This window comes from Lampetra fluviatilis, chromosome 34 (genome assembly GCF_964198595.1).
Source record: "Lampetra fluviatilis chromosome 34, kcLamFluv1.1, whole genome shotgun sequence".
Taxonomy (NCBI): Eukaryota; Metazoa; Chordata; class Hyperoartia; order Petromyzontiformes; family Petromyzontidae; genus Lampetra; species Lampetra fluviatilis.
The window spans coordinates 9,811,541-9,839,381 of NC_136308.1; the positions used below are offsets into that span (position 1 = coordinate 9,811,541).

The 27,841-nt window shown below is 53.1% G+C and overlaps 1 protein-coding gene across 1 annotated transcript in view; it reads right to left on the bottom strand.

The window, feature by feature from the left end:
* Positions 1-27,841, bottom strand: part of LOC144944370 (laminin subunit beta-2-like) — a 69,952-nt gene that overhangs the window by 21,611 nt on the left and 20,500 nt on the right. The window contains exons 4-19 of the mRNA XM_078872480.1: positions 21,915-22,038; positions 20,292-20,365; positions 18,523-18,711; positions 18,038-18,101; positions 17,183-17,391; positions 15,528-15,648; positions 14,248-14,436; positions 13,529-13,711; positions 12,284-12,396; positions 11,154-11,233; positions 9,727-9,889; positions 9,125-9,202; positions 8,003-8,164; positions 7,351-7,472; positions 6,832-6,952; positions 2,450-2,636 (exon numbers count right to left, since the gene is read on the bottom strand). Coding sequence (XP_078728606.1) covers positions 2,450-2,636; positions 6,832-6,952; positions 7,351-7,472; positions 8,003-8,164; positions 9,125-9,202; positions 9,727-9,889; positions 11,154-11,233; positions 12,284-12,396; positions 13,529-13,711; positions 14,248-14,436; positions 15,528-15,648; positions 17,183-17,391; positions 18,038-18,101; positions 18,523-18,711; positions 20,292-20,365; positions 21,915-22,038 — 2,179 coding nt within the window. The remainder of the gene's footprint in view (positions 1-2,449; positions 2,637-6,831; positions 6,953-7,350; positions 7,473-8,002; positions 8,165-9,124; positions 9,203-9,726; positions 9,890-11,153; positions 11,234-12,283; positions 12,397-13,528; positions 13,712-14,247; positions 14,437-15,527; positions 15,649-17,182; positions 17,392-18,037; positions 18,102-18,522; positions 18,712-20,291; positions 20,366-21,914; positions 22,039-27,841) is intronic.

A 27,841-nucleotide genomic window follows, 5' to 3' on the forward strand; every position in this document is an offset into this window, starting at 1 on the left:
ACGGGGGGGGGCACACGGAGCTCGTCACACTCTGGGGGTGACACTCGCACGCTGGGACGGGGGGGGGAGTGCACATGGCCGTGGCCTCCAATCCAGCACGGTGGGGGTTGGCAGCGAGGATTGGTGGATCGTCGACGACTTTGTGAAGCCCCCTATCCCGTGGGCGTCGAGGAGGAGCCGTATACCCTGGCTCGCCAGCAGAGGGCAGTACAACAGCAGGTGGACGAACCTCCACTTTTCGATTTAAAGCTTTCGTGACTGCAGGGATTCATCTTCTTGGTTCTTTCGGTAAAGTCACGTAGAAGGGAAGTAATAAAATAATAAAAATAAAACATAATAAAATGAAATAATTCTCACGACGTTTCGGCTACAACGCAAGCAGCCGTCTTCAGGTGAAGAATGAGACACTACCAAGCTAGGAGCTTATATATAAACTGGGTTGGAGATGGAAGAGCGCCTTAACAAAAAAGAATGTGCATATGAAGAGGAATTTAGCATATTCATGGAAAATGCGTAGGAGGTGGGCGGGGGGGGGGGGTTCAAAGGCATATTATGCCCATGCATTATGCAGGATCAACAGCACCAAGGGGGGGTGCAGGGAGTAGCATTAACAAAGGAAAGGCATGTTATTGATATGTAGCTGCAGTTACTAAAAAACCACGTAGAAAACTAAAGTATAAACTACATAAAAAACTAAAGTATAAACTGCATAGCACCATCAGTATACTTACTATACTCTACAATAAGCTGAGTTACTAACAGCAAGTAATACATTACAATTCTACGTCGTAAAAATTATATAATATGCTTCCATCTAAACTTTATTCTCTTACATCACACGAGCATATACCGTACTATATACTGCCATAGATAAACCCAACATTAAATTATATACTGTATTACTATAAACCACCCTATACCTTATACATTTCAACATAACACTATGTATTATTCTACCCACCCTAATGTGTATCTGGCTATCATGAGAGATTCGTTCATGAGGCGATCCACATATACAAACACAGAGACAATTTTAACCGAGAAGATGGATTCTGGCTTAGCAATCATTGGAAGGACGTAATAAACCATTTCGATACACATTAGGGTGGGTAGAATAATACATAGTGTTATGTTGAAATGTATAAGGTATAGGGTGGTTTATAGTAATACAGTATATAATTTAATGTTGGGTTTATCTATGGCAGTATATAGTACGGTATATGCTCGTGTGATGTAAGAGAATAAAGTTTAGATGGAAGCATATTATATAATTTTTACGACGTAGAATTGTAATGTATTACTTGCTGTTAGTAACTCAGCTTATTGTAGAGTATAGTAAGTATACTGATGGTGCTATGCAGTTTATACTTTAGTTTTTTATGTAGTTTATACTTTAGTTTTCTACGTGGTTTTTTAGTAACTGCAGCTACATATCAATAACATTCCTTTCCTTTGTTAATGCTACTCCCTGCACCCCCCCTTGGTGCTGTTGATCCTGCATAATGCATGGGCATAATATGCCTTTGAAACCCCCCCCCGCCCACCTCCTACGCATTTTCCATGAATATGCTAAATTCCTCTTCATATGCACATTCTTTTTTGTTAAGGCGCTCTTCCACCTCCAACCCAGTTTATATATAAGCTCCTAGCTTGGTAGTGTCTCATTCTTCACCTGAAGACGGCTGCTTGCGTTGTAGCCGAAACGTCGTGAGAATTATTTCATTTTATTATGTTTTATTTTTATTATTTTATTACTTCCCTTCTACGTGACTTTACCGAAAGAACCAAGAAGATGAACCTCCACTTGTGAGTGCTCGCCACGCAGCCGAGAGTACTCGCCACAGCGCTGCTGCTAAATCGACCACTTGGGGCCGGCCGTGTTTTTTGTTGTTGTCGTCCCCTTTTCACGTTTGGTATTTTGGTGCCCGCAAGGTGCCGTCAGTGCCCAGTGAAGTAGCTCGAGAGTGTACAGGCGGTGCAACTGCACCACGGCCCGCCGGCCAGAGGGGGTCCAGGCACTGGGCTACGAAGGGGGAGGAGGAAATCGTGCACCAGGGCCGAGGCCGACCACGCTTCACCGCTGGGTTCAGTGTCAATTGCTGAGGCTCATGAAGCCAGGTTAAGGCTCCCCCTGAGGGAAAGGAGGGGCCTAAGGGGGAGGCGAAAAATTGTACAGAGGTGGGCCCCCCCCCCCCTGGGCCCACCCCTCCCCCCATGTTATTCCTTGCACCAAGGCCAATGTGAACCACGCGACATGACTGAGCAGCGCCACAATTGGGCAGGAGAAATAATCAAATAATACAATCGTCAATAACATTGTGCAGCCTTCAAAGAGAAAAATGTACAAAAGGTGACGTTTCGGGCAATGGCCCTGTTTCTCACGGCACATTGGGTAGAGTGCGGGGGGGGGGGGGTCAGATCAGGTGTTGGGGGTCGGGCGGTCACTCACGCAGGGGCCCGTTGTGCAGGATGCTGGAGATGGCGCACACGAGGGGGCGGCAAGCTTCGGCCAACATGGGCCGCGTGGCGTCGCGGTACGCGTCCAGGCACATGTAGCGCTCCAGCTCCTCGCGCCGCTTCTGACCGGCGCTGCCCGAGAATCCGGGCAGCGATGGGACGTACGGGAACAGCACCAGCTGCGCGGTGCCGGGTGGCGGTGGTGCCGGCGGGAGGAAGGGCGGAGTGAACACGAGGCACCGTGGGATATTCGTGTGGATGGCAAATGCGTCGCGGGGAGCAGTGGCGCAGCGGTTAGCAGTCAAGGGACATGCAGTAGGACCCAAGCTGTGAATGGTGACTGTTTTTTTATTGTTGTGTGTGGCTATACCTGTCTGTATGTGGGGAGTGGTATTGTAGCGGTCAGCGTGCTGCGCTACGAACTCACTGGCCAGAGTTCGATTCCCGCTCACGGCCAGCACCAACACCAGTGACAATTATCATCTGAACCGGTCCTGGGCTGCCCCTAGGTCAACTCAGCCTCAAATGAGTACCTCTTGCAATGTGTGAACATCACCACTGGGGAGACAAAGGCGGCCAGGCATGGTACTGGCCAGTCACCCCCTCGTATCCTGTTCCGGCTTTCATCAGTGCTCGCTAACAGCAGTTGCCCCAACAGTCTGTTAAGGCTACACAAGGGATCTTTGTCGTTGTCTTTGTTGTAAATGCGACCGCATCTCAAACCGCTATACGGAAACAGTACAGCGGAGAGAGGTAGACAGTCTTACAGGCAGAGGCGAAAAGGAGGGTCTTCAACGATGATGGTGATGATGGTAAAGTGTTGGTGATTACTACAATGCGGTGATGGTAATGGTCATAAATGTGATCTTTATAATCATGATGATACACCATTGGAACCTCATTTGCCAGTAAAAAATATGATAATTGTTTTTTTTACCCTTCTATCTGCCAACAAAACTGACACCTTTTTTTACAAGGAGTCATGTTTGCATAGACCACAATACCTGCAGTCATAATGCAAACAAAAAACATAACTCTGATAATGTATGCACTGTCTTTGAAGTTGATTGGTCCACACCTAAGACAGCTTTCCTTAGAGCCTAGTCTCACATGGGTTGGACCAGATGACGCCAAAAGGTGCACAACTCAAAGACAATGCACCATCAGAGTATAAGAGCTCGGGGTAAGCATTTACACCATTGGAACCTCATTTGCCAGTAAAAAATATGATAATTGTTTTTTTACCCTTCTATCTGGCAAGAAAACTGACACCTTTTTTACAAGGAGTCATGTTTGCATAGACCACCATACCTGCAGTTATAATGCAAACAAAAAACATAACTCTGATATTCTTAGGTTTTTTCGGTAAAGTCACGTAGGTAAAACATCAAAGTTAATGAAAATAAAATAAAACAAAAATCACGACGTTTCGGAGGCAACACAAGTCTCCGTCATCAGGTGGGACCGTCACAGCCAGATTAGCTGCATCAAGTGAGGCAATGATTCAAGATGTAATCCCTTATAAGCAAGTTGGAGGGGGGAGGAGAGGGGGGGGGGCTCATCAGAATGTGGTAGCCAATGAATGGAACGTATCGGGAGGGAGGGGGGCGGGAGGGGGAGGGGCAAAAAAATGGACGACGGCTTGGACGCGGTTGCTGCACACGCCAACACAATGGACAGAGAGGGGGAGGGGAGGTCTGATACACATGATAGAGGTCTGATACACATGATAGAACAAAGGTGAATTAAGACATGTACATCGGGCCCTCAGGATGAACGGATACTCTGACCGTACTATCCGCCAAGCTGTCTCCCCCACCACACAGAAACAGCCACATGAAACTCCGACCAAAACCATCACGTTACCATACATAGCAGGCGTGACCAAAAAGATCTCCAAAATTCTAAACAAACATAAGATCCAAGTCCAATTCAGTACAGTGCATAAAATCCGTGATCTGATTCTATCTGTGAAGGATGTCGTTCCTGACTTACAGTATCCTGGAGTCTACAAATTGAGTTGCATTTGTGGTGATTGCTACATTGGAGAAACGAAACGTCATGTTTCTGATCGTGTCCGCGAGCACAAGTCAGATCTGAAACACGGCAGAACTGATTCTTCTGCCGTTGCCGATCATTGCTACAACTCGGTGGGCTCTCATGAAATTGTCTTTTCCGAGACCAAGGTTCTCTGCAAACCTCCCGGCTACCATCAAAGGTTTGTACACGAAGCCATACAAATATACAAACACAGACATAATTTCAACCGTGATGATGGGTACAAACTTAGTAATCATTGGAAAGATGTTATCAACCACGCAAAAAAGACTTAATTACACTTTTTTGGACCATCTTATCTGACAGGCACTATTTTACTTTACTTTACCGAGTGTTAACATCCCCAGTTATTTTTTAACAGTACTCTCTTCATTGTTCAGCCAGCATTGGTATAAACATGGGCATTTTCGTTCCTTTGTTCTATCATGTGTATCAGACCTCCCCTCCCCCTCTCTGTCCATTGTGTTGGCGTGTGCAGCAACCGCGTCCAAGCCGTCGTCCATTTTTTTTGGCCCCTCCCCCTCCCGCCCCCCTCCCTCCCGATACGTTCCATTCATTGGCTACCACATTCTGATGAGCTCCCCCCCCTCTCCTCCCCCCTCCAACTTGCTTATAAGGGATTACATCTTGAATCATTGCCTCACTTGATGCAGCTAATCTGGCTGTGACGGTCCCACCTGATGACGGAGACTTGTGTTGCCTCCGAAACGTCGTGATTTTTGTTTTATTTTATTTTCATTAACTTTGATGTTTTACCTACGTGACTTTACCGAAAAAACCTAAGAATATGATTCCTTGCAGTCACGAAAGCTTCAAATCTAGAAATAACTCTGATAATCTATGCACTGTCCTTGAAGTTGATTGGTCCACACCCGAGACAGCTTCCTTAGAGCCTAGTCTCACATGGGTTGGACCAGATGACGCCTAAAGGTGCACAACTCAAAGACAATGCACCATCAGAGTATGAGAACTCGGGCAAAGCATTTACACCATTGGAACCTCATTTGCCAGTAAAAAATATGATAATTGTTTTTTTACCCTTCTATCTTGCAACAAAACTGACACCTTTTTTACAAGGAGTCATGTTTGCATAGACCACAATACCTGCAGTCATAATGCAAACAAAAAAACAATTATCAATCATGATGATGTTGAGGATAATAATGTGGGGACAATAATAATGATGCAGTGGTAGCAATGATGATGGCGATGCCAACAATTGGCGAAAAAACTATAATTACCACAATTATAATCGTTATCAAGTGCAAGCAATTGTGACGGTGATGATGGTGGCGAAAATGGTGACGACAAAGATCATCTCAACACGTGTTTTACTGCCAGAAAGGGTACAGCCTATCAATCTATATTTGAAGCTTTCGTGACTGCAGGGATCCATACTCTTTGGTTCTTTCGGTAAAGTCACGTAGATAGAAAATAAAATAAATTAAATCACGACGTTTCGGGCGCAACATAAGCAATCATAATCAGGTGGGAAAACCACCTGATGATGGACACTTGTGTTGTGCCCGAAACATCGTGATTTAATTTATTTTAAACCTACGTGACTTTACCGAAAGAACCAAAGAGTATGGTAAAGCCTATCCTTATTTTTTTTTACATTTTGATACTGGTAAAAAAACGGTCCCATAGATATAACTGCTCGACCACAGTTATTCATACTCTGATACTCACATTGCCTTTGTGCTGTTCGTCTTTAGGCATTCTCTGGTCGAACGCTGGTGGTGACACAAGGCCATCAAATAAGGCCGTCTTTGGTGTAGGTCAATCAGTTTCAAAGGCAATGCATATTGTATCGGCGCGTGTTTCTTTGCATGTGTGGTTAATGCAGACTTTGATGCCTTGCAGTTAGTATCCCATTTGGTGTTTGAACATCGTTACACCTTTCTCTCACCTGAAGATGGGTTGCTTGTGTGGCGTTGTGATCTATTTTTTTTTTCTACCTACGTGACTTTACCGAAAGAACTAAAGAGTATTGTTACACCTGTTTAATTATTGCCAGAAAGGGTGAAGCCGATTCTTATCACATCAACGGGTCGCAGCTCCCCAAAGATTTTTTGGGTCGATCGGCACAATGCCCGACGTGGAACAAAAACCGAAATCCAGTTTCTGAAGAAGCTCCCGGCACGTGGAGCGAAACGTCGTACATTGTGCCGCACGACACGCGATGTAACCCAGAGAGAGACGGCCTCACGCATAAACGACAACGACCACAATGCCGATGATGGCGGCACCAAAGCGCAGAGCTCGGCGCGTATGTGTGAGCGTGTGCACGTGTTTGTGCGTGCGCTGTCTCACCGAGTCGACGAGCATGTGCGCGTTGGGGTGCCTGCGCGTGGACCGTGCCCGCTGCACCACCACCCGCACCACGTACCGCACGCCCGTCTCCAGACACACGGCCACGGGCATCGACGCCACGCTAGGAACATGCACGCACGCACCCACACATGCACGATTGCACGCACGTACACACGTACAGACATGCACGCATGTGTGGGGGAGAAGAGGGCCAGGCAACTTCTGCTACATTTCAAAGTGAGAGACCCGGCCAGGATCCACACTTACATCAGAGGGGGTGCTCACCCACAGTTTAATTTTGGCTGTATTGAGGACCCAGAAAATATTTTCCTGCATCCGGCACACCACATCCAGTATACCCCTCGCTATGGTTGCGGTTGCTCGTGAGGTCGTTTACGATTACTTCTAAGTCGCCTTGCTACTCCAGTCCACCGGTGACCCGGAAATATCACTGCGCCCGGCACACCACATCCAGTATGCCTCTCACGCTGTCCGTGGCTGCGAGCCGTGCTTGCTCACCTCTGCGTGGGGTTGAGAGGCACGATCTGCATCTCGTCGGACGGGAGCATGTTGGCACAGCGGCTCTGCGTGGGCAACGATTGGGACAGCACCTGGACCTGCGCCTCCCACGGTTCGTTCAGCTGCGGACAAAAACACCAACAACGACTAAACAATGAACAACGCGCACATTTTGCATAAAGACTCGACGTCAGAGTGAGACTCGGAAGTGCAAAGAGTTAAGCGACAAGACGGCAGATGCGTCCATTAAAAATCACGATAATTCGCTAACATTACTCACAACGCTGTTGGTACTGCATTTGAACGTCGTCACATCGCAGAAGTGGCCATTTCTTCCGCCAATGCGACTGGAGTCACCGATCTCAAATGACGGACCACGCAGTAACGCCGGCAGCGTTTCAGATATTCACTGGGCTATGTGAACCTCTATTCGAGTTTACGGATCCCTCTGTGATTCAATGGTGACGGAGCTGAGAAAATCAGCTATCTACACTGGAAAAACCAAGTTTAATCGCTGTGCTTGGTGCGGCAAGGGTTCGGCGTCTCTGACCCCTGCGCCGCCCGGCCGCCTGTCCGTGGAAACCGCAGGAATCGCACCGCGCGTTGCCCTGCACCCGGCCGAGTACCGGCGTGGGTGAGAACGGGTTCGCACCTCCGGCTTGTAGCGGATGGCCACCGTGTATTCGCCCGAGTAGGGAATGTTGCTGACGGTGAACTCAAGGCCGGCGCCGTCGCGAATGCGTGCGTAGCCGGACCCCGTCCACGTGACGAGCGTGCCGGGCGCGGCATTCCCGGCCACCACCACCACCGGGAGCTGCGCACACGCACGCAGGCACACGCACGCAGGTACATGCACGCACGCACGGTGTTTACGCACGGCTCCGCCACCCGCGTGGCTGCACCAGTGGCTGTAGTTGCCCTGAGAGCTACGGTGACACCAACAACGATAGACTAGGAATAGCAGCAGCAGCAGTGGCCGGTAGCACCAGCAGCAGCCATAGCACCACCAGCACCACCTGCAGTGACCAGTAGCAACAGCAGTATCAATAGCACCAGCAGAAGCCAATTGCATCAGTAGCACCAGCAGCAGCCATAGCACCACCAGCACCACCTGCAGTGACCAGTAGCACCAGCAGTATCAATAGCACCAGCAGAAGCCAATTGCATCAGTAGCACCAGCAGCCAGTAGCACCAGCAGCTGCCAGTTGCATCAGTAGCACCAGCAGCAGCAGCCAGTTGCACCAGCAACATCAGTAGCACCAGCAGCATCAGTAGCATCAGTAGCACCAGCAGCAGCCAATTGCACCAGCAGCATCAGTAGCACCAGCAGCAGCCAATTGCATCAGTAGCACCAGCAGCAGCCAGTTGCACCAGCAGCATCAGTAGCACCAGCAGCAGCCAATTGCATCAGTAGCACCAGCAGCAGCCAATTGCACCAGCAGCATCAGTAGCACCAGCAGCAGCCAATTGCATCAGTAGCACCAGCAGCAGCCAGTTGCACCAGCAGCATCAGTAGCACCAGCAGCAGCCAATTGCATCAGTAGCACCAGCAGCATCAGTAGCACCAGCAGCAGCCAATTGCATCAGTAGCAGCAGCAGCCAGTTGCACCAGCAGCATCAGTAGCACCAGCAGCATCAGTACCATCAGCAGCAGCCAATTGCATTAGTAGCACCAGCAGCCAGTAGCACCAGCAGCAGCAGCATCAGTAGCATCAGCAGCAGCCAGTTGCACCAGCAGCAGCGGTAGCGCCAGGTGTAGTTTTCAGTGACTCACTTTGGCGCTGGAGCCGGGACCGCCCGGACTGTTGTGGCCCGGGACCTGCATGAACTCGTCACAGTCCGACGTGTTCCCCTGCAACACAGCACCACCGCGCGGCGACACGGCGTGACCACCCGGTGGCTGTGGCGGTTGCGGTGGAGCTGATGGTGGTGGTGGTTGTAGTGGTAGTTGTAGTCAGGCTAGTGGTTGTGGCTGGGGTGGTGGTGGTCATGGTGGTGGAGGCGTGGCCGTGGAGGAGGAGGCTTGTGAAGGTCGCTACTGGGCAGTCATCTCAGTCAGTCAGCCCATGGCACCTGGGTCTGTCCCGTGAACTACTTGCAGCTAGCCTTCGACACGTCACGCAGCCTCGAAGTGAACCAAGCCTGGCACAGCCGCCGTGGTGACGTCACTGTGGACGGCGGTTGTTGTTGTTGGTGTGGTTTTCGTCATGATCAGAATGTTTGTTTTAGACTGGACGAATCCGATGAGCTTTGAAGCTCTTTTCACAGGTGACCAGTAGGGGCAGGTCGGAAAGTGGTGGTCATGGTGGTGGTCATGGTGGTGGTGTGGTTGTCGTCACGGTGGTGGTGGTTGGCCTGGATCGTTCCCACACTCACGACAGAGCCTCCATGCAGCGGCTGCACGGGCAGGAACGTGGCGTCCTCGGCCTCGTAGGCGTACAGGTCAAGGGGCATGCAGTAGTACCCAGGCTGCACCTCCTCGCAGCGGCGCCCCAGCATGTGGGGGCGGCACTGGCACTGCCCGTCCTCCGCGGAGCACCTGCCGGGACCGGAAGAGACAAAGGTGTGTGGAAGGGTGGTACGGGTTGGGTGGGTGGGTGGGACGGGTGGGGTAGTGAATGGAGCAGGAGTTAGGGGCCGTCCATGAATGACGTCAAGCACCTGGGGGGGGGGGGGGGGTTAGACATTTGTGACGATGTGTGACAAAGGAGGTGGGGGGGGGGGGTTTGAGAAATTTGACGTCACGTAAAAATTCGCAACTTTAAATAAATATAGACAACATGCTCTACTTAATTAAATAAACTTTTTTTATAAATGTTTTCTTTCTCCTACAACATCAGAGTGCAGCGCCACATTAAATACGCACTACAACGACAATAGTTTAAAGCAATTTGAAGCATGTTTAAATTTTTTTGGGGGGGTGGGCAGAGTTTTGTGACGTCATATTTGAGGGGGGGGGGGGTCTGACTTTTTGTGACGCCGTGTGACTAGGGGGGGGGGGGTCAAAAATTGTCCAAAATCGCGTGACGTCATTTATGGACGGCCCCTTACGTTACCACAACAAACGGAAGGGGCAATTTAGGTTTGAGCCACGGGCCTCCTCCTAGCGAGAGGCTGGCCATGTAACCACAGCAGTAGCCGCAACATAGGCCACTTAAGTAAAATCATTGAGATCTGGATAATTGGAGTGTGGATAATTGGGAGATGTTTGGTTAATTGTAGGAGCTGTGTGGATACAAAGCGAGTATTGATTAATCAATGAAATTAGAATACTCACAGGATACACGCGCCGTATCATGCCTGTGAGAATCAATGATCTACGTTGTATGAGGATTATATGCAAATGACGCGATTCTGTTCCCAAGAATAATTGGACAAAGGGGGCAGAAGGAACAGAACATAGATGATTAAACGGGCGATACAAACAAGACGCAGCAGACGAGACAGAATAAACTAGACCGATTATACAATGAGAATAAATGCAGAGAGTAAAAACAAGATGATGCTTGAATTGATTAATTGTCATATAAGGCATATTTAGGCAAACATGTATCAATTCATCAATTTAAATTTCTTTATATACTCCTAATCAAGCAAAGTAAAAATAATAGGGTACCACGTTGCGCTTCTCTGCCACCAATGTGATCAAGCACGCGTTGACGCAATAATTCGGCGATTATTTGAGAATCATCAGCCCCGGCACTCGGGCATCTACACCGGCGATTAATCGGCTTGGCCCACGAATCGTCGCGGCTTCGTGACCGCTCGTGACCGCGCGTGCCCGTGCGCTCGTGCGTCCTCACGTCTCGTCCACGGAGCCCCCGAAGTCGCAGTCGCACGGCTGGCAGCCGCCGGCCGACTCGCTGAGCCCCCAGTAGCCGGCCTGAACAACCGCACGGAGCACACACACGGGACACACACACGGGACACACACACACGGGGGGCACACACACACACACACACGGGGCACACACACACGGGGCACACACACACGGGGGGCACACACACACACGGCACACACACACACGGGGGGCACACACACACGGGGCGCACACACACGGGGGGCACACACACACGGATCACGGCACGGCCCAAACCGCCAGGGGGCAGTAGAACAACTCGAAGTCGGCGCCGGGAGTGTGAGAGTTGGCAGGGACTCACCCATGCCTCACCGCTACCCTCATCTCGCTCCGCTCACCTCCACGCGCCATCTACTCCAACAGCCAAGGCCTCCTTTAACCCCCTCCTCCGATTCCCATAATCTGGAGTTCCCCCATCCACGCTGCCGACTCCCTGCCCCTGTTAAAGTCCAGCGCTCAAGATTGTAATTTTTTTCATTGCCCCTGTCATCTATGACTGACCGCCTCTATAAAATAAACTAGCCCGCCGCTCTTTTTCTTTTTTTTGCGCAGCGTCTTGAGATGAGATCTCATTTGGAGGTCGCTGTATAAATCCACCGCTAGCAGGCAGCGTGGGCTTGTCATCGTTTTTTTTATATGGCCTTCGACCAAATCCAGACGCCAACCCTCCCTCGTTTGCAACTGGGCTTCGGGCCGAGCTTTGTAAACCCGAAGTTAAGCGATGACGAAGAAAGGAAGAGAGGACAGGTCGGCTGGGGTTAGGGGTTCATGATGGTGCTCGCCTCGGACCAGCTGAAAGTCGACTCAGATGGCCCGGGTCGCTGGGTGGACCGGGTGGATAAGGCGAGAGAGGACAACCACATCGGAGGAAAAAGGTGATGAACGCGCAGGCCCCAGGGCGGAGACCGAGTCGGCTTAGAAAGAGGTGGCCCCAAGCAGTGAAGCAGAATACGAAGGAATGTGGAGTGGACATGGAGACGATGGCCCAGGACGGGAATGACGTCGTGTGACCGGGAGGCAGAAAATATCTTTCGAGAAGATGATGAATCCGAATTGCGTCCCATCGTCCGTACCAGGCACCGCTCGCAGTTCCTGCCGCCCACGTAGTCCTTGCAGATGCAGGCGCCCGTGGCGGGATCGCACTTGCCCATGTTCATGACGGTCCCCATCACGTTGCACCTGCACGCTGATCGCCGGAGACAACACGCGCACGGCCGTGCCAGGCACGAGGGTGTCATGATGCGTGGTGGCGGACTGTGGCCCGCGTTCCGGACTGTGGCCCGCGTTTCGGACTGAGTCCTATGTTCTGGACGGGGCACGTGTTCCGGACGTGGCACATGTTCCGGATGGGACCTGTGTTCTGGACGGTGTCCCGTGTGTGCCATATAGGTTCGCTGCGATATAATACCGGTAGTTATTGTTATTATGATGCTTCTTTACCCAGGAAATCCTCATGCTCAGTCTCATGACTCTCTTTCAGGAGTGGCCTGTCAATTCTTCACAGCAGGGGGCGATGATTGCTAATGTAAACACAGCAGAGTAATTTGCTGTGTCATCTTTCAAATTTGGAGCACGGAAAATGTCACGGAAAATGTAACGTCCGCTGTGAAAGCAGACGCGCATAGTATTTTTTACGGTCAATACACTCGGAAGGAAATAACCAGGGCGGCCACTGATTTCAAACAGTGAACCTCTGCAACAAGTGGAGATTGTGCTACCGCTGGATCACATCACCAAAATAATTCTTGAAGATACAAAAACGATATTCACTTCCACGAGTCTACAGCACTGTGTGTTTGCTATCTGATACGCTTAGCTGAAAGTAGGAATAACGATCGCTTACAAAGTCCTTCAACTGCGATCCACTCCTTAAACCTGCCGCATGTCTTCTCATCGCTTATAACTCACACTTTGGTCGGTTATGATGTAATTTAAACTGCATGCCATCGATTTATCCAGAACGCACTTTACAAAACACGGTTAACATATATATTTATAATTGTAATGATTACCGTGAACTATTTTGAAATATTTACATCACGTAAATATTCTGTCAAGAATTTATTATGAAGAATTTAAATATTTTTAAATGGTAAAATGTACAACTATAATCACGACATGGCAATATTTTAACTAAACGGACGTTACGATTTATCCCGGATCCTATACCGTACGATGTATCACAGTCTCGTGGCGAGCCTACCAATTACACACACACTCTGCTATTGTCAAGAGCAGAATTTCTCAAACTCCAGCCCTCCCACACAGGCTCATCGTCCATGGCGAGGGGGACATGGTGAGGAGGAGCGGAGACTCACGCTGGCAGCCGTTGGGGTTGTCGCGGGAGGGCGTGCCCGCAAACCCGGGCAAACACTCGTCGCATCGCACCCCTCCAACGCCAGGCTTGCAGCGACACTGCCCCGCCACGGTACCCGTACGGGGGTCGGAGGTCGCGTCGCACGCACCGCCCTCCTGCGAGCCGGCCGGGTCACAGTCGCACGCTGGGGTGTGGGGAGGGGTGGGGGAACGGAGGCAGATGGGGGGAGAAGGGAGAGGAGAGACAGATGGGGAGAGGGGCGAAACGTGGGGAGAAGAGAGAGATGGGGAAGAGAGGAGAGAGCAAGAGATGGTGAGATGGGAGACAGATGGGAGGAGAAAAGAGAGGGGAGAGAGTCAGAAGACAGGCTGGGGGAGAGGTGAGATGGGGGGGAGAGGTGAGAGAGACGGTGACATGGGAAGAGTTGGCGGGGGGGGGGCAGCAGCAGGAGTCATGGACAATGTTCAGAGTTCAGTGTTGAACTCGACATTAAATTGATGGCAAGGGCTGATCACAGCATGAACCCTGAGGATACGTCCCCTTGCTGTGACCGCGTCAATGTTACAATGGTCGGAATCATCAATGAGGCCATGCGCATCAGCGATTATTTGTCTGCGTGCGTACGTATGTCTGCATGAGCACATCTGCGTTCGTTGCGTGCGTGTACGTGCATTTGCACGTATGTATGCGTGCGTCTGCGTGCATCTGCGTGCGACGTACGGACGCAGGAGTCGGGGGCGCGTGCGTCCCTCCGCGCGTGGCGGTAGTGGAAGGGCGCGCACGTCTCGCACTGCCGCCCCGCCGTGTTGTCGCGGCAACCGTCGCACACCCCGCCGCTCACGTTGCCGCTGGCGACGTAGGCGGCGAGGTCGAAGTGGCAGCGCGTGGCGTGGCCGTTACACTCGCAGCCTGGGCACAGGGCAACATCGTCACGACCCGGAGATAACCTCGTTGTATCACCAGCAACCTCATCAATAACCTCGTCACATACCGATAAAAATCGTAATATTGGCAGCAACCTGATCAATAACCTCGCCATTACTCTGAACCTCGTCATATCGCCAGCAACCTCATGAATCTCGTTATATTGCCGGCAACCTCATCATCGCAGGCCACTTCATCGTGAGCGAAGGGTTGATGGCAAAACTTGCACCAGCAATCCCGCCATCACTGGTTCATGGCCACCACCACCAGCAGCACCACCACTAAGCGTTATTAACGACAGTGTCACCGCCACGCGAATGTGTGTTTGTACAATGCTGCTTTTTGAATGCAAACGTGTGCATGAGTGTGTGCGCGTATGTACGCACGTGTGCGTGTTTGTCTTTGTGTGTGCGTGCCAAATGCAGCACCTGCCGTTACCAAAACAACCCGAGGTCTGTCCTGTGACCTCCTGCCAGCAGCGAGTCTTCCACACTACACGTGGCCTCAAAGTTCACCCAGCCTGGTACAAGTGCTTTCGCGATGCCGCTGCCACTTCGTGGCAAATGGCAGCTATTGTTGTTGTGTATGGGCGCTGTAGTGTGGTGGTGTTTGGTGAACGGTGATACAAACCTGGCGACACGAGTCCAATTCTTAACCAAGGCCAACATCGCTGGCGTACATCTGTACCGGTTGTGCACCTCCCCTAGGTGGACTCAGCCTTAAATGAATACTTGGTGCAGTGTACAAACACGAACATTGGGGAGACAAAGGCGGCCCTGGGGCGGTGCTCGCCACACCCCCACACCGACCCCCTTTACGTGCCGTGCAGGCATCAGTAGATGCTCATTGACAGCACTTTCCCTCGCCGGTCTATGCGGGCAGGCTACGCTGGGGATCTTTGCCTTTGGTGCGTGAGCACGTTCGTGCGTACGTTTGCGCGCGTGCGCCGCCCCTGCATGTGTACATTTACACTCGTGCGTGCGTGGACTCTGCGTGCGCGCATGCGTGAGTTTGCACGCGTGTGTGCGTACATTTACGCACGTGCGTGAGCCTCCCCTGCGTGCGTGCTCACGTACGTTTACACGCGTGCGTGCGTCGCCCCTGCGCCGGCCTCCAGGGATGGTCCTGGTAGAAGTCGTCGCACTCGTCGCAGTTGAGTCCCACCGTGTTGTGCTTGCACAGACAGCGCCCGTGCACCTGCAGCACAACCATCATCATCATAATAACTTATCGTCGTCACTTATTATCGTAAATAATTATCAGCATAATCATCATTCCGAAGTGGCCGAGGCCTGCGAGCAGCAGGTGGGGCTCACGACAACCCGAACTGTGGTGCGAGATGGACGATGACGCCGCATTTCGCGGCAGCTGGATCGGTGTCAACGGTACGCGCTAAATGAAATAAAATCATCATCATCGTCGTTGTCATCGTCATCACCACTTCTCATCATTGTTCATCATCAATCGTGGCATAAGAGCGTTGCAATCATTTGCCCCGTAATTCTGTCACGTGCCCTCTTGTGGACACTAAAGGGTGCTAACACTAGCCAGAATGCTTAAACGGACAAGGTAAGAAAATCATGCATACACATGGATTACGTGATACCTTCCCACGCGCATTTGCATTCGGCACTAATTATTTAGCGGTACAGAAACCGTTAGTTTTATACGTCTACTTTCACAACCGGGTATAATGTCACGTAACCCTCCATCACCTAACAGAGCGAATCAAATCAAGTTGTCATGCGGGCAACATTTTAGCCAAATTGTCAGCTGTTCAATGATCCGTTTTTTGCAGAATAACCCAATCGATTGATATATAAAACTATTTTACCAGGTAAGGTCCACTGAGCTATATAGCTCTTGTTGAGAAGCAACCTCGCCACAAATGATAGCTCAATGAAATGGCTCATTGTGTAGAAATGTATAGCAGCTAATTACTCTAAACGCGTGTTGATTCTAAATGTGCAGGGAAAAATCGGAGGACGCGGAGAAAAATCCACACGTCCACGGGCAGAACATGCAAACTCCAAATATACAGCAGGCGTCAGGGTTGGACTTGAACCCACGACCTTCTGTATACCAGGCGAGGTAGTTAACATCTCACCACCATGGCGCCCACGGTGAACATATTTGCTAAGGACATGTCCCCTGAGGAGATGGCGCAATAAAGTAATAAAGTAATCAGTTCCATGTTCAGGGACAAGCAGGTGGATTTGTCACATTGCAGAATCATGATCGGTGGTGACGGCGGCCTGCTGAGGCCTGCATCCCGGCAGTGAATTAACCATGATGATGACGACAATCATGATGATCACCATGACGATGACGACAATGAAGATGATCACCATGACGATGATGACCACGACGACAACAATAACAACAACGATGATGACCATGACGATGATGATGATCACCATGACAATGACGACAATAACGATAACAACAACAATGATGACCACGACGATGATGACGATGATGATCACCATGACGATGACGATAACGACGACAATGATAACAACAATGATGATGACCACGACGATGATCACGATGATCACCATGACGATGACGACAACGATGATGACTACGACAAGGACGAAAGCTCCACCCCAGGGTCAGCCGCGGTTCTCGAACCGCGAGCCTCTGCAACGTGCGACAAAAAAACGCGCTTTCCCGCCGGGCCGTTAAGCCGCCGTGCCGCCGCGTCGCCACACCGCGGCCGCTCGCTCACCATGCCCTCGGTGGAAGCGCCGGCGTCGCCCCTCCCGGTGGGGACGCACGACTCGGCGTGGCCGTTGCAGGAGCAGCTGCCCCGCACCACCATGTCGTACACGCTGTAGTAGTACTTGCGGCGCGCGTCGGGGCTGAAGTCCAGGCGCTCATCCCCGAGGGTGTGCAGCGCCGTGAAGTTCACGCGCAGGTTCGTCACGCGCAGCAGGTCTGCTCTCCGGGTCGCGCGGGCGAGACAGCGGGATCACAGCGGGGGGGGGGGGGGGGGGGGAGGATGCGGAGGGACGTGAGGGTACGTGGGCAGACGTAGGTAGGGTATGAGAAGGGTGCCGGGCTACGAGAGGGACGAGCAGAGGACCCCATGGGTGGGGGGGGGGGGGGACATTGGGACACGCGGCGCGGAAAGCACGACGGGGGACGTGGGAGGACAGGTGAGGTAACTGGTGTCACGTGATGATATGAAAGGTCAGAATCAGAGTCTTTATTTGTCATGGTGAAATCCGATGAGCTGTGAGGCTCTTTTTCACAGACGAACACGAGGAGGGGATGAGGAGTGGATGAAGAGGGGGAGGGGGGATGAGGATACAAAGGGAGACATGGTGACGCAAGGGGAGGAATCGAAAATTTGGGACACGAGGAGATGAACGTGGGACACACGAGGGGACGTGGGCAGTGCGAGGGGGGGCGGACGGGGGAGTATGGGACAACGGAGTGAAATGGACAAAGCGGTACGAGACAATGGTGAATGAGAAAACACAGCAAGAGCAGCTGCACAAACAATGACAGCTCATTACTCATCGTGAACAAATGTAATTATCATCTGCATGGCGCTGCCCCGGTGGCCGTGAGGGGTCACCTTGGATCTCAGGGCTGTAGGGGTCAGGAACAGGGATGGACGGATCAAGCACCTTGAAGATGACCTGCAGAGAGGGATAAGCAAAGGGAGATACAAAGATCCTACGATTGCTCACGCAGACTTTTCGGGCAAGTGCTGTTGGGGAGTAGCACCTACGAAGGCTGGCAAGGCACACACAAGGGTCGTGTTGGTCAGCACCACGCCCGACCGCCTTTGTCTCCCCAGTGCTGAGGTTTACACACCGCACCAGGTACTCATTCAGGACTGGACCAACCAGCGCAGACGTCACTCGCCACCGCCGTCACCGTGGCCGAGATTCGAACCCGGGTCGCCAGGGTTCTCAGCCCTGTGCGCTAACCAAAAGGGGGATGCACACGGGCGCACACACACCCACACGCATCGGATTACGCAGTTTCGAGCGTTTTGGGTTTCGTCAGCATCGGCGACGCGGGCCGAGCCTCCGGGACGAGCGGCGAGCGGCGCACCTCCCCGCCCGTGCTGGGCTCGATGTCGGAGTAGCGGGAGTCGCACACGACGTCGCCGGCACGCTGCAAGGGCCCCTCCCGCACGCCGGGGAAGGCGGAGCGGCAGTCCTGCGCGAAGTAGCGGTACGGCCGCCACGTCCGCCCGAAGTTGGACGAACGCTCCACCAGCATGGCCGCTGGGCGGAATGTCTGGGCGGTGGAGGGACAGTGGGGTCGGGGGAGGGCGGGGGAGGGAGAGCAGAGGGTGGGGGTGCAAGGGTCACAAGGTCGGTTGTAGGGTTCACACGCAGCAGGTGCTCCGCACGGCGGCAGGTGTACTGGGCTCCTCTCCTTTCCCCCCACCCGACCCCCACCCCTCCCCCTCCTCAACCCCTGCCAACGACCCCCATCGTGGAATCAGGGGGAGCGGCCGCGCTTTCCACGGGGAGGAAACGGCGTTCCGAAGTTTGGGGACAGTAGAAGAGAATGAGCGACCTCCTGGCGAGCAAATGCCGACTGGTTGCATCGACGGACAGCCTTGGCTGCTGGAGCGGGGAGATGTGCAGGGAGAACCACACTGCGGACGTCGCGGCTGTCTTGAATCGCAAATGCTCCCCGGTGGTTACCAGGTACATTACAGGAGACCTGCGAAGTTCGCCCCCCCCCAACACTTCTTCTTCACGGATAAGAGGAGCCCGACCGGACTGCAACCACGTTAAACCCGTGCACCTACTGGCTACTGACTCGAAAATGAACGAGGATTTTTCGGCGAAGATTTTGCCGACGCCTCTTCGCCACCCGCAGGTTAAACAAACGTAAGCGGCGTTGTTCAAACACAAACGGCCGCCACCGCGGCTGCCGGCCCTGATAGGGCACGCGCCTGCCTCACCGAAGGGGCGCGCGGATTTTCAGGTTTCGCCAAATCGAGAGACGGCGGCGGCAGCGGCGGGCGGGGGAGGGGGGTGCCGCGTCCGCTCGCAAAAGCGATGGATCTGGACGGGGCGCGCAAATGGTGGCGGCTGCGCCTGAAGCACGCGGGAAGCCGGGTTAAAAGTTGGGGCCGGAGGTCAAACCGCGGAGCGAGTCGGTACGCCGCCCCGGTTGATCGCGCGATGGTTACGCGTTGCGAACGCGAGCACCTGGCCGGGACCAGATAAGTCGCTGCCTGCCGGGAGCCTCGTCGCAAGGCTTGCGCCCTCTCTAAACGCGTCAAGTTTTATTGTTAAGGGAATAAGAATATTCGCCCCCAACGCACCCAGTCTGGGCAGATCTCGAAAACCAACCAGGAGTTAAGCCCGTTGAGTATTTGGATAAAATGTAGGCTTGATAAGGTCTCGTAGGCTTAGCCTGTGAGGTGGCCAGGTGATGGCAGTCCAGCAATGCATACTCAAAGCTATCTGTGCAGAGTTACTCCCTCTTGGAACGATTAAAAAAAAAAACATTTAATGTAATTGTGAATGCAAATCGTGACGCTTCATTGCATCACACGGGGCAGTGAATAGTCTATTGCCTATTGCCTAACAACAACAATTATGCAATCAAGATCAATCGGCACGTACGACAAGCGTTGCTTGGTGCTTCATACATGTTGTATATAGTGGGCACGCATGACCTATGCAGCCATGGCTGGCTGCTATATTCACCTCAATGTTGAACAAATGGCCGTGACCAGGAATCGAACTCGGGTCGCCGGGTTCATAGTGCAGCGCGCTAACCTCTACACGACCGCTCCCCGCACACACGCATACACACACATATATGCGCACACGTGCACGCACGCGTGCTCGCACCTTGAACGTGAAAATGAGGTGCGTGAAGTGGAACTCCGCCTCGAGGTCCAACCGCAAGCTCACCCTCTCCAGGCCTGCGGGGGTCCCAGAGACAAACGGACGTCGGCATGGCAAAGGGGGCGGCCGGGGAGGGCCTCGTCACAGTTACCGAGCCAACGTTTTCACTCGCGTCGCCGGCACGCGCCCGCGATGCGCGCGTACGTGCGTCCGCTCGCACGCAAATGTGCGTGCGTGCGTTTGTCAACAAAGGCGCTCGCTGTGGCGGGTTCTTTTTTTATTTGGCAACAAAAAAAAAACCTGGCAAGGCATCATACGTGGGGCGCTTTAATGGACAGGAATGTTATCAAATCTTCTTCTTAGAAAATATTTCCGAAAAGTCAAATGAAAACAGGGAGTGGGATAAGGGCGTGCGTGGACATGCGCGTGCGTACACACACACACGCACGCGCACACACACACGCGTGCGCACGCAAGACAGTCGCACGCACACTCCATACCTGCACACAAGCACGCCTACACGAAGACAAAGATCCCCCCGTACAGCCTCTAACAGACTGTCGAGTCAAACGCACTCGTGCAGTGTGGGCACTGACGTGGCCCAGCGGTAGCGAGATCGCCGCTTGGTGCGGACGTTCGTAGTTTGAATCCATTGGCCGCCCCGATTATTACCGCGGTTATGTAACAATCGTAATAATATTACGCGCCATCCGCTTTGCTCACAGTGGATGTTAAAGATCCCTTGAAGTTCATTCGCAAGAGTTGCCCATTGTGTGTAGGTGTCAGGTTCCAAATTTGCCAAGCTATAAAATTGTACAACCATCAGGCAGACCAAGCCAGAGAATACACAGAAAATCTTGGTCTCTTGAGTTCTCACCTGCTTAAACAAAATGAATTTGAAACTTGAACGTGCACACACATGCACAAAGACAAAGACCCCCCCATATAGCCTTTTAGCAGACTGTTTGGGCAAGTGCCGTTAGCGAGTAGCACCGATGAAGGCTGGCACGGCACACGAGCGGGTGAGGGCGACCAACACAACACCCGGCCGCCTTTGTCTCCCGAATGTCGATGTTCACACACCTCATCAGGCACTCACTGAAGGCCGATTCAACTGCTTCTTATATGTGTGTCAATGCTACTAATCATGAGCACGGTGCGCGGGCAATTACACCGGATCCGCAGAACACATGCACATACACGCACGGGGCACGTGTGCACGCAAAAGACACGTCTCTCAAAAGGGCAGAGAATACACGATCGCATGCACATAGACAAGCACAAAGACAAAGATCCCCCGTGTAGCCTTACAGACTGTTGGGGCAAGTGCTGTTAGCGAGCACCTATGAAGGCCAGAACGGTACACGAGGGAGTGGGTGGTCAGCACCATGCCCGACCGCCTTTGTCTCCCCAGTGGCGATATTTACACATTGCACCAGATACTCATTTGAGGCTGAGACGACCTAGGGGAAGCCCAGGACCGGTTCAAATAATCGTCACTGGTGTTGGCCGTGAGCGGGAAACGAACTCGGGTCTCCGGTTTCACAGTGCAGTGCGCTAACCACTACACTATCGCTCCCCATAATTGACAAGCACACACACACGCGAGCACACACACGCAGGTACCGTTCTCCGACTGCCACCACGCGCTCTTGCGCGCGGGGTCGAAGTTCATGACGACGTTTTGGACGCGGTGACTGTTGGGGCCCTGGCGCTGCCGCGAGTCGCACACGAAGCACTTGTCGTCCTCCTGCACACACAGACGGAGATCACGCCCGCCCCGCCGATTAGCCTCCAACACCCGCAGTGGTGACCGTTCACCAACATCGCCGCCATCAGCAGGAGCGTTATGCAACTGCTGGACGAAGTCTCTCCCCGCGACGGTGCCCACCCTCACACCTGCACGCCGACCGATTTCGTTGTTCCATCTCCACGGTGCCCACCCTCACACCTGCACGCCGACCGATTTCATTGCTCCATTTCCACGGTGGTCCTACTCCCGGCTGTGTCTTTCCCTTAAACAATGTGAATTCAAAACCGATGAAGCCTGGACAGCTGAATGGAGTTCAAAAGAACTCACAAATAAACACCTAGTTGTGAAAGACCCAACGCAGAAAATCCCTGGGTTTGATTTTCCCCGAAGCTCATGGTCCACCCTAACCCACATCTGCACAAACCATGGCAGATGCGGATACCGGTTTCACAAATGGAAAATTTGAAACTCTCCAGGAGTGTGCGACTGCGGTCATCCAGAACAGACCGTACAACGTGTAACGACGCAATGCCCGATCCACAAATATGAAGGTGGACATCACGGCGGTACACTCCTCTGCTCCTGACGCGGCTTTCTGGCTTGACCACCTGAATATTAAATTCTAGTTATTGCTCTGCATCTGCATTATCAGCCGTACGAAAGAAGAATTGACCCCTTATAGCGACACATCCTGCCCAAGCCCACTGACTTTTATTATGCCCACAATATGTCTATAACTTGCTCACATTCTCTCATCCGTTTGTTCCTCTTTCTGTCCCCGAGGCTAGCTAGCATGGCCAACGAAGTGGTGATGTGTCCACCCCACACCTGACCACCTTTGTCTCCCCACTGTACACAACCACCACGTCAGGTACTCGTCTGAGTCGACCTAGGAGAGGCTGTGAACAGTTTTAAATGTCACTTGGCTCGGAATTGAACCCATGTCACGAGGTTCATAGGGCACTGTGTGGATAACAGCAGTTCTGCTCCCCCATACCACACACAAAGACAAAGATTCCCCATATAGCCATACAGACTGTTGGGGCAAGTGTCGTTCGTAGGCAACTATAAAGGCCGGCACGGTGCAGAGGGGGTGGTGTGGCAAGGCCATGCCCACTGCCGTTGTCTCCTCGGTGGCTATCTTTCAACACCGCACCAGGTACCCATTTGAGGCTGTGTAAACCTAGGGGAGGCCCAGAACCGCTTCAGATATCTGTCACCGACGTCGGTCGTGAGCGGAAATCGAACTCGGGTCGACGGGTTCGAGGCGCAGCGCGCCAACCACTACACCACCGCTCCTCTCCGCACGGCCGAACACACAAACTGCTCAAATTACCCACAAGCACACACCCCCACATCGACACGCCAACACCAGAGACACGCGCACAAAGGCGACACCCAGACGCACGGCTACTGCATGCGGACAAAACAGACCAAGACCCCCGCCCGTCACCTATTTCTGCAGACTGTAGGAACAAGCGCAGTTAGCGAGCAACAGCTAATTAAAACGGCACATGGCACGCGGGGTGATGTTGCGGCCAGCCACAAACACCCCCAAGCTTCCTTGGGTGCACAGCGTTGATGCCGACCACAGCACCACATCAGATACAAAGACGCAAAAACTCTCACACACAAACACCAAAGATCCCCCGTATAGCCTTTAACAGACTCTTGGGACAAGTGCTATGAAGTCCAGCACGGTGTACGAAGGGGTGGATGGCCAGCACCACTCCCGGCCGTGTTTGTTTCCCCAGTGCTGATGTTTTACACATTGCATTCGTTTAGTGGAGGCCCAGAACCGGTTCAGAAAAAAGTCACTGGTGTTGCTAGCAGTGAGTGGGAATCGAACCCGGGAGTTGGGTTCATAGTGCAGCGCACTAACCGCTCTGCTACTGCTCCCCACTCACAAAGACAAAGATCCCCCGTATAGCCTTAACCGACTGTAGGGGCAAGTGCTGTTAGCGAGCACCTATAAAGGCCGGCACGGCACACGAGGGGGTGGGTGGACAACACCACGCCCGGCCGTCTTTGTCTCCCTCGTGGCGATGTTTACACATCGCACCAGGTACTCATTTGAGGCTGAGTCGACCTAGGGGAGGTCCAAGACCGGTTCAGATAATCGTCACCAGTGTTGGCCGTGAGCGGGAATCGAACCCGTGTCACCGGGTTCATAGCGCAGCGTGCTAACCGCTGCACTACCGCTCCCCACGCACAGACGCACTCTCTCACACACTCACACACACTCTCTCACACACTCTCACACACACCCGTAAGGCCATGACCAAGCTCCGGCGACAGCGCCACTCGTGTTGTGCACAGCTAATAACTGAACGAGGATTGCATCACTCCCACAGACGACACCACGTGCACACCCACACAACATCCCCGCTTAGTCACTCAGACAGCGGAGGCAAGTGCCGTTAGTGAGCACCTATAAAAGCCACCATGATGGAGCAAGTGGTGGCGTAATCATGAGAGCAGCATCCTTTGTCTCTCTGGAGGCGATGTTTCACACGCCGCGTTGGGCACTCATTTCGAGGCCGAGTTGACCCAGGGGAGACCCGGAGCAGGTTCAGATGCCACTCGCCACTGGTGGTATCCATGGCTGGGAATCGAACATGGTCCACCGAGTTCACAGCATGGTGTGTAAACCGTTACACTACCGCCTTAAGAGACTTTGGGGGCAAGTTCTGTTCGCAAGAACCTTTGATGTCTGACGCAACAAGCAAGGGGGTGGGTGGCCAGCATCACGCCCGGCCACCTTTGTGTGCCCAGTGGAGATGTTTACGCACGGCACCAGTTACTCTGTTGAGGCCCAATCGACAGAGGGGGATGCCCAGGAACGGTTCAGATAATCGTCACCGACGTTGACCGTGAGCGGTATTCGAGCTCGGATGAGTGGGTTCGTGGCGCGCTGCGCTAATCACTGCGCCACCGCTCCCCCGCGACATATCACAAACACACGCGCGCGCGCGCACGGTTGTTGTCACACCCGCGGCGTGCGCGAGGGGCGAACACGCGCGGCCGCACCCCTTGGGGTCCTCGGCACAACTCAAACCCGGCCCCTCCCGCGGAGCGATCGCCGTCTCCAACATCCGCGGGTCCAAGGGCCACGTGGCGGGCGGGGGAGGGTGCGGGTCGCGACAGGGGGAGCAGGGAGCAGGGTTCAAGCCGCCTCCGAGAGGTGGCTTCGAAGGGGGCCGGGCATGGATTCAGCCCCGGGAAGGGTGCGTGAGCTGCAAGATCCTCGTCCTTGCGTTCACACCGCGTCGTCGGCACTGCCTCTCCTCCCGCCCTCTGCAACGTTTCTCCACCGCCTGATGTCACGGCCCTCTCCCCGCACTCCTTCGGCTCCACGGACCCTGGCCCCCTTCTTTCTCCAAAGAGCCACTGCCCCACCGGTGGGTGGCCACACTTGAATCCACCATGGCCCCACCCTCTGGAAATCCACCTGCGTGCCCCCCTCCACCGCCTCCCTCTTCAAAACCTTCCTCTCCAACTCCGAGCCTTCAAACCCCCTTAATTGCTTCTTTTCATCTCTTCCCTTGCTTGCTCGCCTCCCTCCCATGCCCACCCGTTTCCTGCTGTGTATTTCTTGCACGCTGAGATGTTGTTTTCCACGGGTGCATTTCAAATGTGAGCTGCCCGTTTGCTTTTGCTCTCGCCGTACTGGACGCAGTCGTGTATCGCCGCCGCTCAGCCAATCAGCTCAAGACTCTGAACGCAAAGCATCTTGCAAATTAAGGGGTGGCTTCGCTAGGCACGTCCCACGTGTGTGCTCGGTGTCAGTTACCGTGGTTAAGAATCAGGGCCACCGAGTCGGATCAAGCACGGCAACCGCCGACATTACGGAGACGTGGCCCGGGGGTCAATGTGATGGAAGCAGTAGTGGAAGGTGCTCGGGGGGGGGGGGGGGGAGGGAGACCGCGATTGGACTCGACGCCACTTGTCAAACTCTGGGCCGCAGCGACAGACAGAGAAGCACAGAGAGACCCGGCGAGGAGGCAACCGACGATAGAAAAAGTCGTGCCCTGTCTGACGCGACCGATCAGGCTAATAAACCGAATCGATTGGCATATTTTCCCACGTGACAACTTGATTTGAATGGCTCTATCGGGTGGTGGAGGGTTAGAGTTACAATTTGCGTGATACCTACACTATGATCTAACCTAAAATAAACTAATTATGAATTCAAATAATGGTCGTGAGAGCACCGCCTATTTGTCTCCACAATACTGATGTTTACCCACTGCACCCAGTACTCATCTGAGGCCGAGTCGACCTCGGGGAGGCCCACGACTGGTTGAGATAATCATTACTGGTGTTGGTGGCCGTGAGCGAGAATCGAACTTGGTCCGCAAAATGAGAAGCGCGTCGCACTAACCGCTACACTACCGCTCCCCACAGATACACACGCACACACGGAGAACACACACGTACGCGCACACGCACAGACACGCACGCAAGCCGACGGATTGATCGGCGGGTGTGCAGAGTGGAACGAGCGATGCGGCCGCGGGCAAATTCCTGCAGCGAAAGTGCGCAAGGCGTGCAGAGGTGTGCACGCACACACACGAGGGAGCCATGGGTGAACTGGAGCACACCAGACGCTCCTCTCCCCTCCCCCACCCGTGCATTCCTCCTGCTCCTGCTACCTGTCGGGCCAGGACAGGCGGAGCGACTCCCTTGCCACTGCTATGTGCACCCAGGGCGCCCTCGCCGTGCTCAGGGTATCGGTCTCATCTTGACGCACGCGCTATTATGTGTCGGGGTCTTTTTTTTTTTCACACGCCTTTCCAAATGAACGTCGAACGCGTTCGTGCATTATAGCACTGCAACGTCCGTCCATAACGAGGGGGGGGGGGTAGGCGAGGGGGGTGGGGGGTGCAGAATAATTATCGTAAACTTGGTCCAAGATGAACGAACGTTTGCGGTATAAAGTTGCGTTTTTATCCATCGGTGATTTAGCGGAATGAAAACCGTCTGCGTCCATCCAAGGGTTTCCCACACCTTGGGTCACGTGTACCTGCTTGCTTCTGTACCTGCGCGGCTATGAGGCTACGTGGCTACGTGGCTACGTTTGCTACGTACGCCCAGGGCACCTGTGGCAATGTGGGGCCCTTGGGTATTGCTCTAATCTTGACTTATCCACTGTGATGTTTAACGATTAAAAAATTGGTTTAAAAAGACTGGTTGTATTAACTCTGCCCGTAAGGGCCTGGGGTGGGGTTAGGGCCCACTATCACCCCATGTTGTGTTGCTAATAGGGACTTACCCGAGATAAAACTGGACACACTGATCAAAGGGTTTCCTAAAACTTGGAGACTCAAACCAGAGCAAAAAAGGAATTATGGCAAATATGACAAATATGTTTCGCCCCAACATCTCTCCATCAGCTCCTGTACCGCTGATTAAACACTGAACAAACTCACGGTGAAAAGAGTTACATAGTCCAGGCGTGTACGCACGACTTTTTCCCTAACTTCGCATCGATTCAAAAGAACTGAAATACGGGAAGCTCGGTTGGCATGGGGGGACAACCGCCAAAGGCCCCCCCTCCTCCTCCCGCCCTCCCTCCCCTCCCAGCATCCACGGTGTGGCCAGCACCACGCCCGGCCACCGCATCCATTAAATAGGTGCTCGCTGACAGTAGCAGGTGCTCGCTAACGGTAATCTTTGTCTCACCGTTCTGGTAGGAATGCGGGCACGAGTTTGCTTACGCGTTTTTATTCTAACGAGTGTTTGTTTTTGCAGGAACCGTCCCGCCGCTGTTTCAGTGATGCGTCGTTGGCTTCGTGCT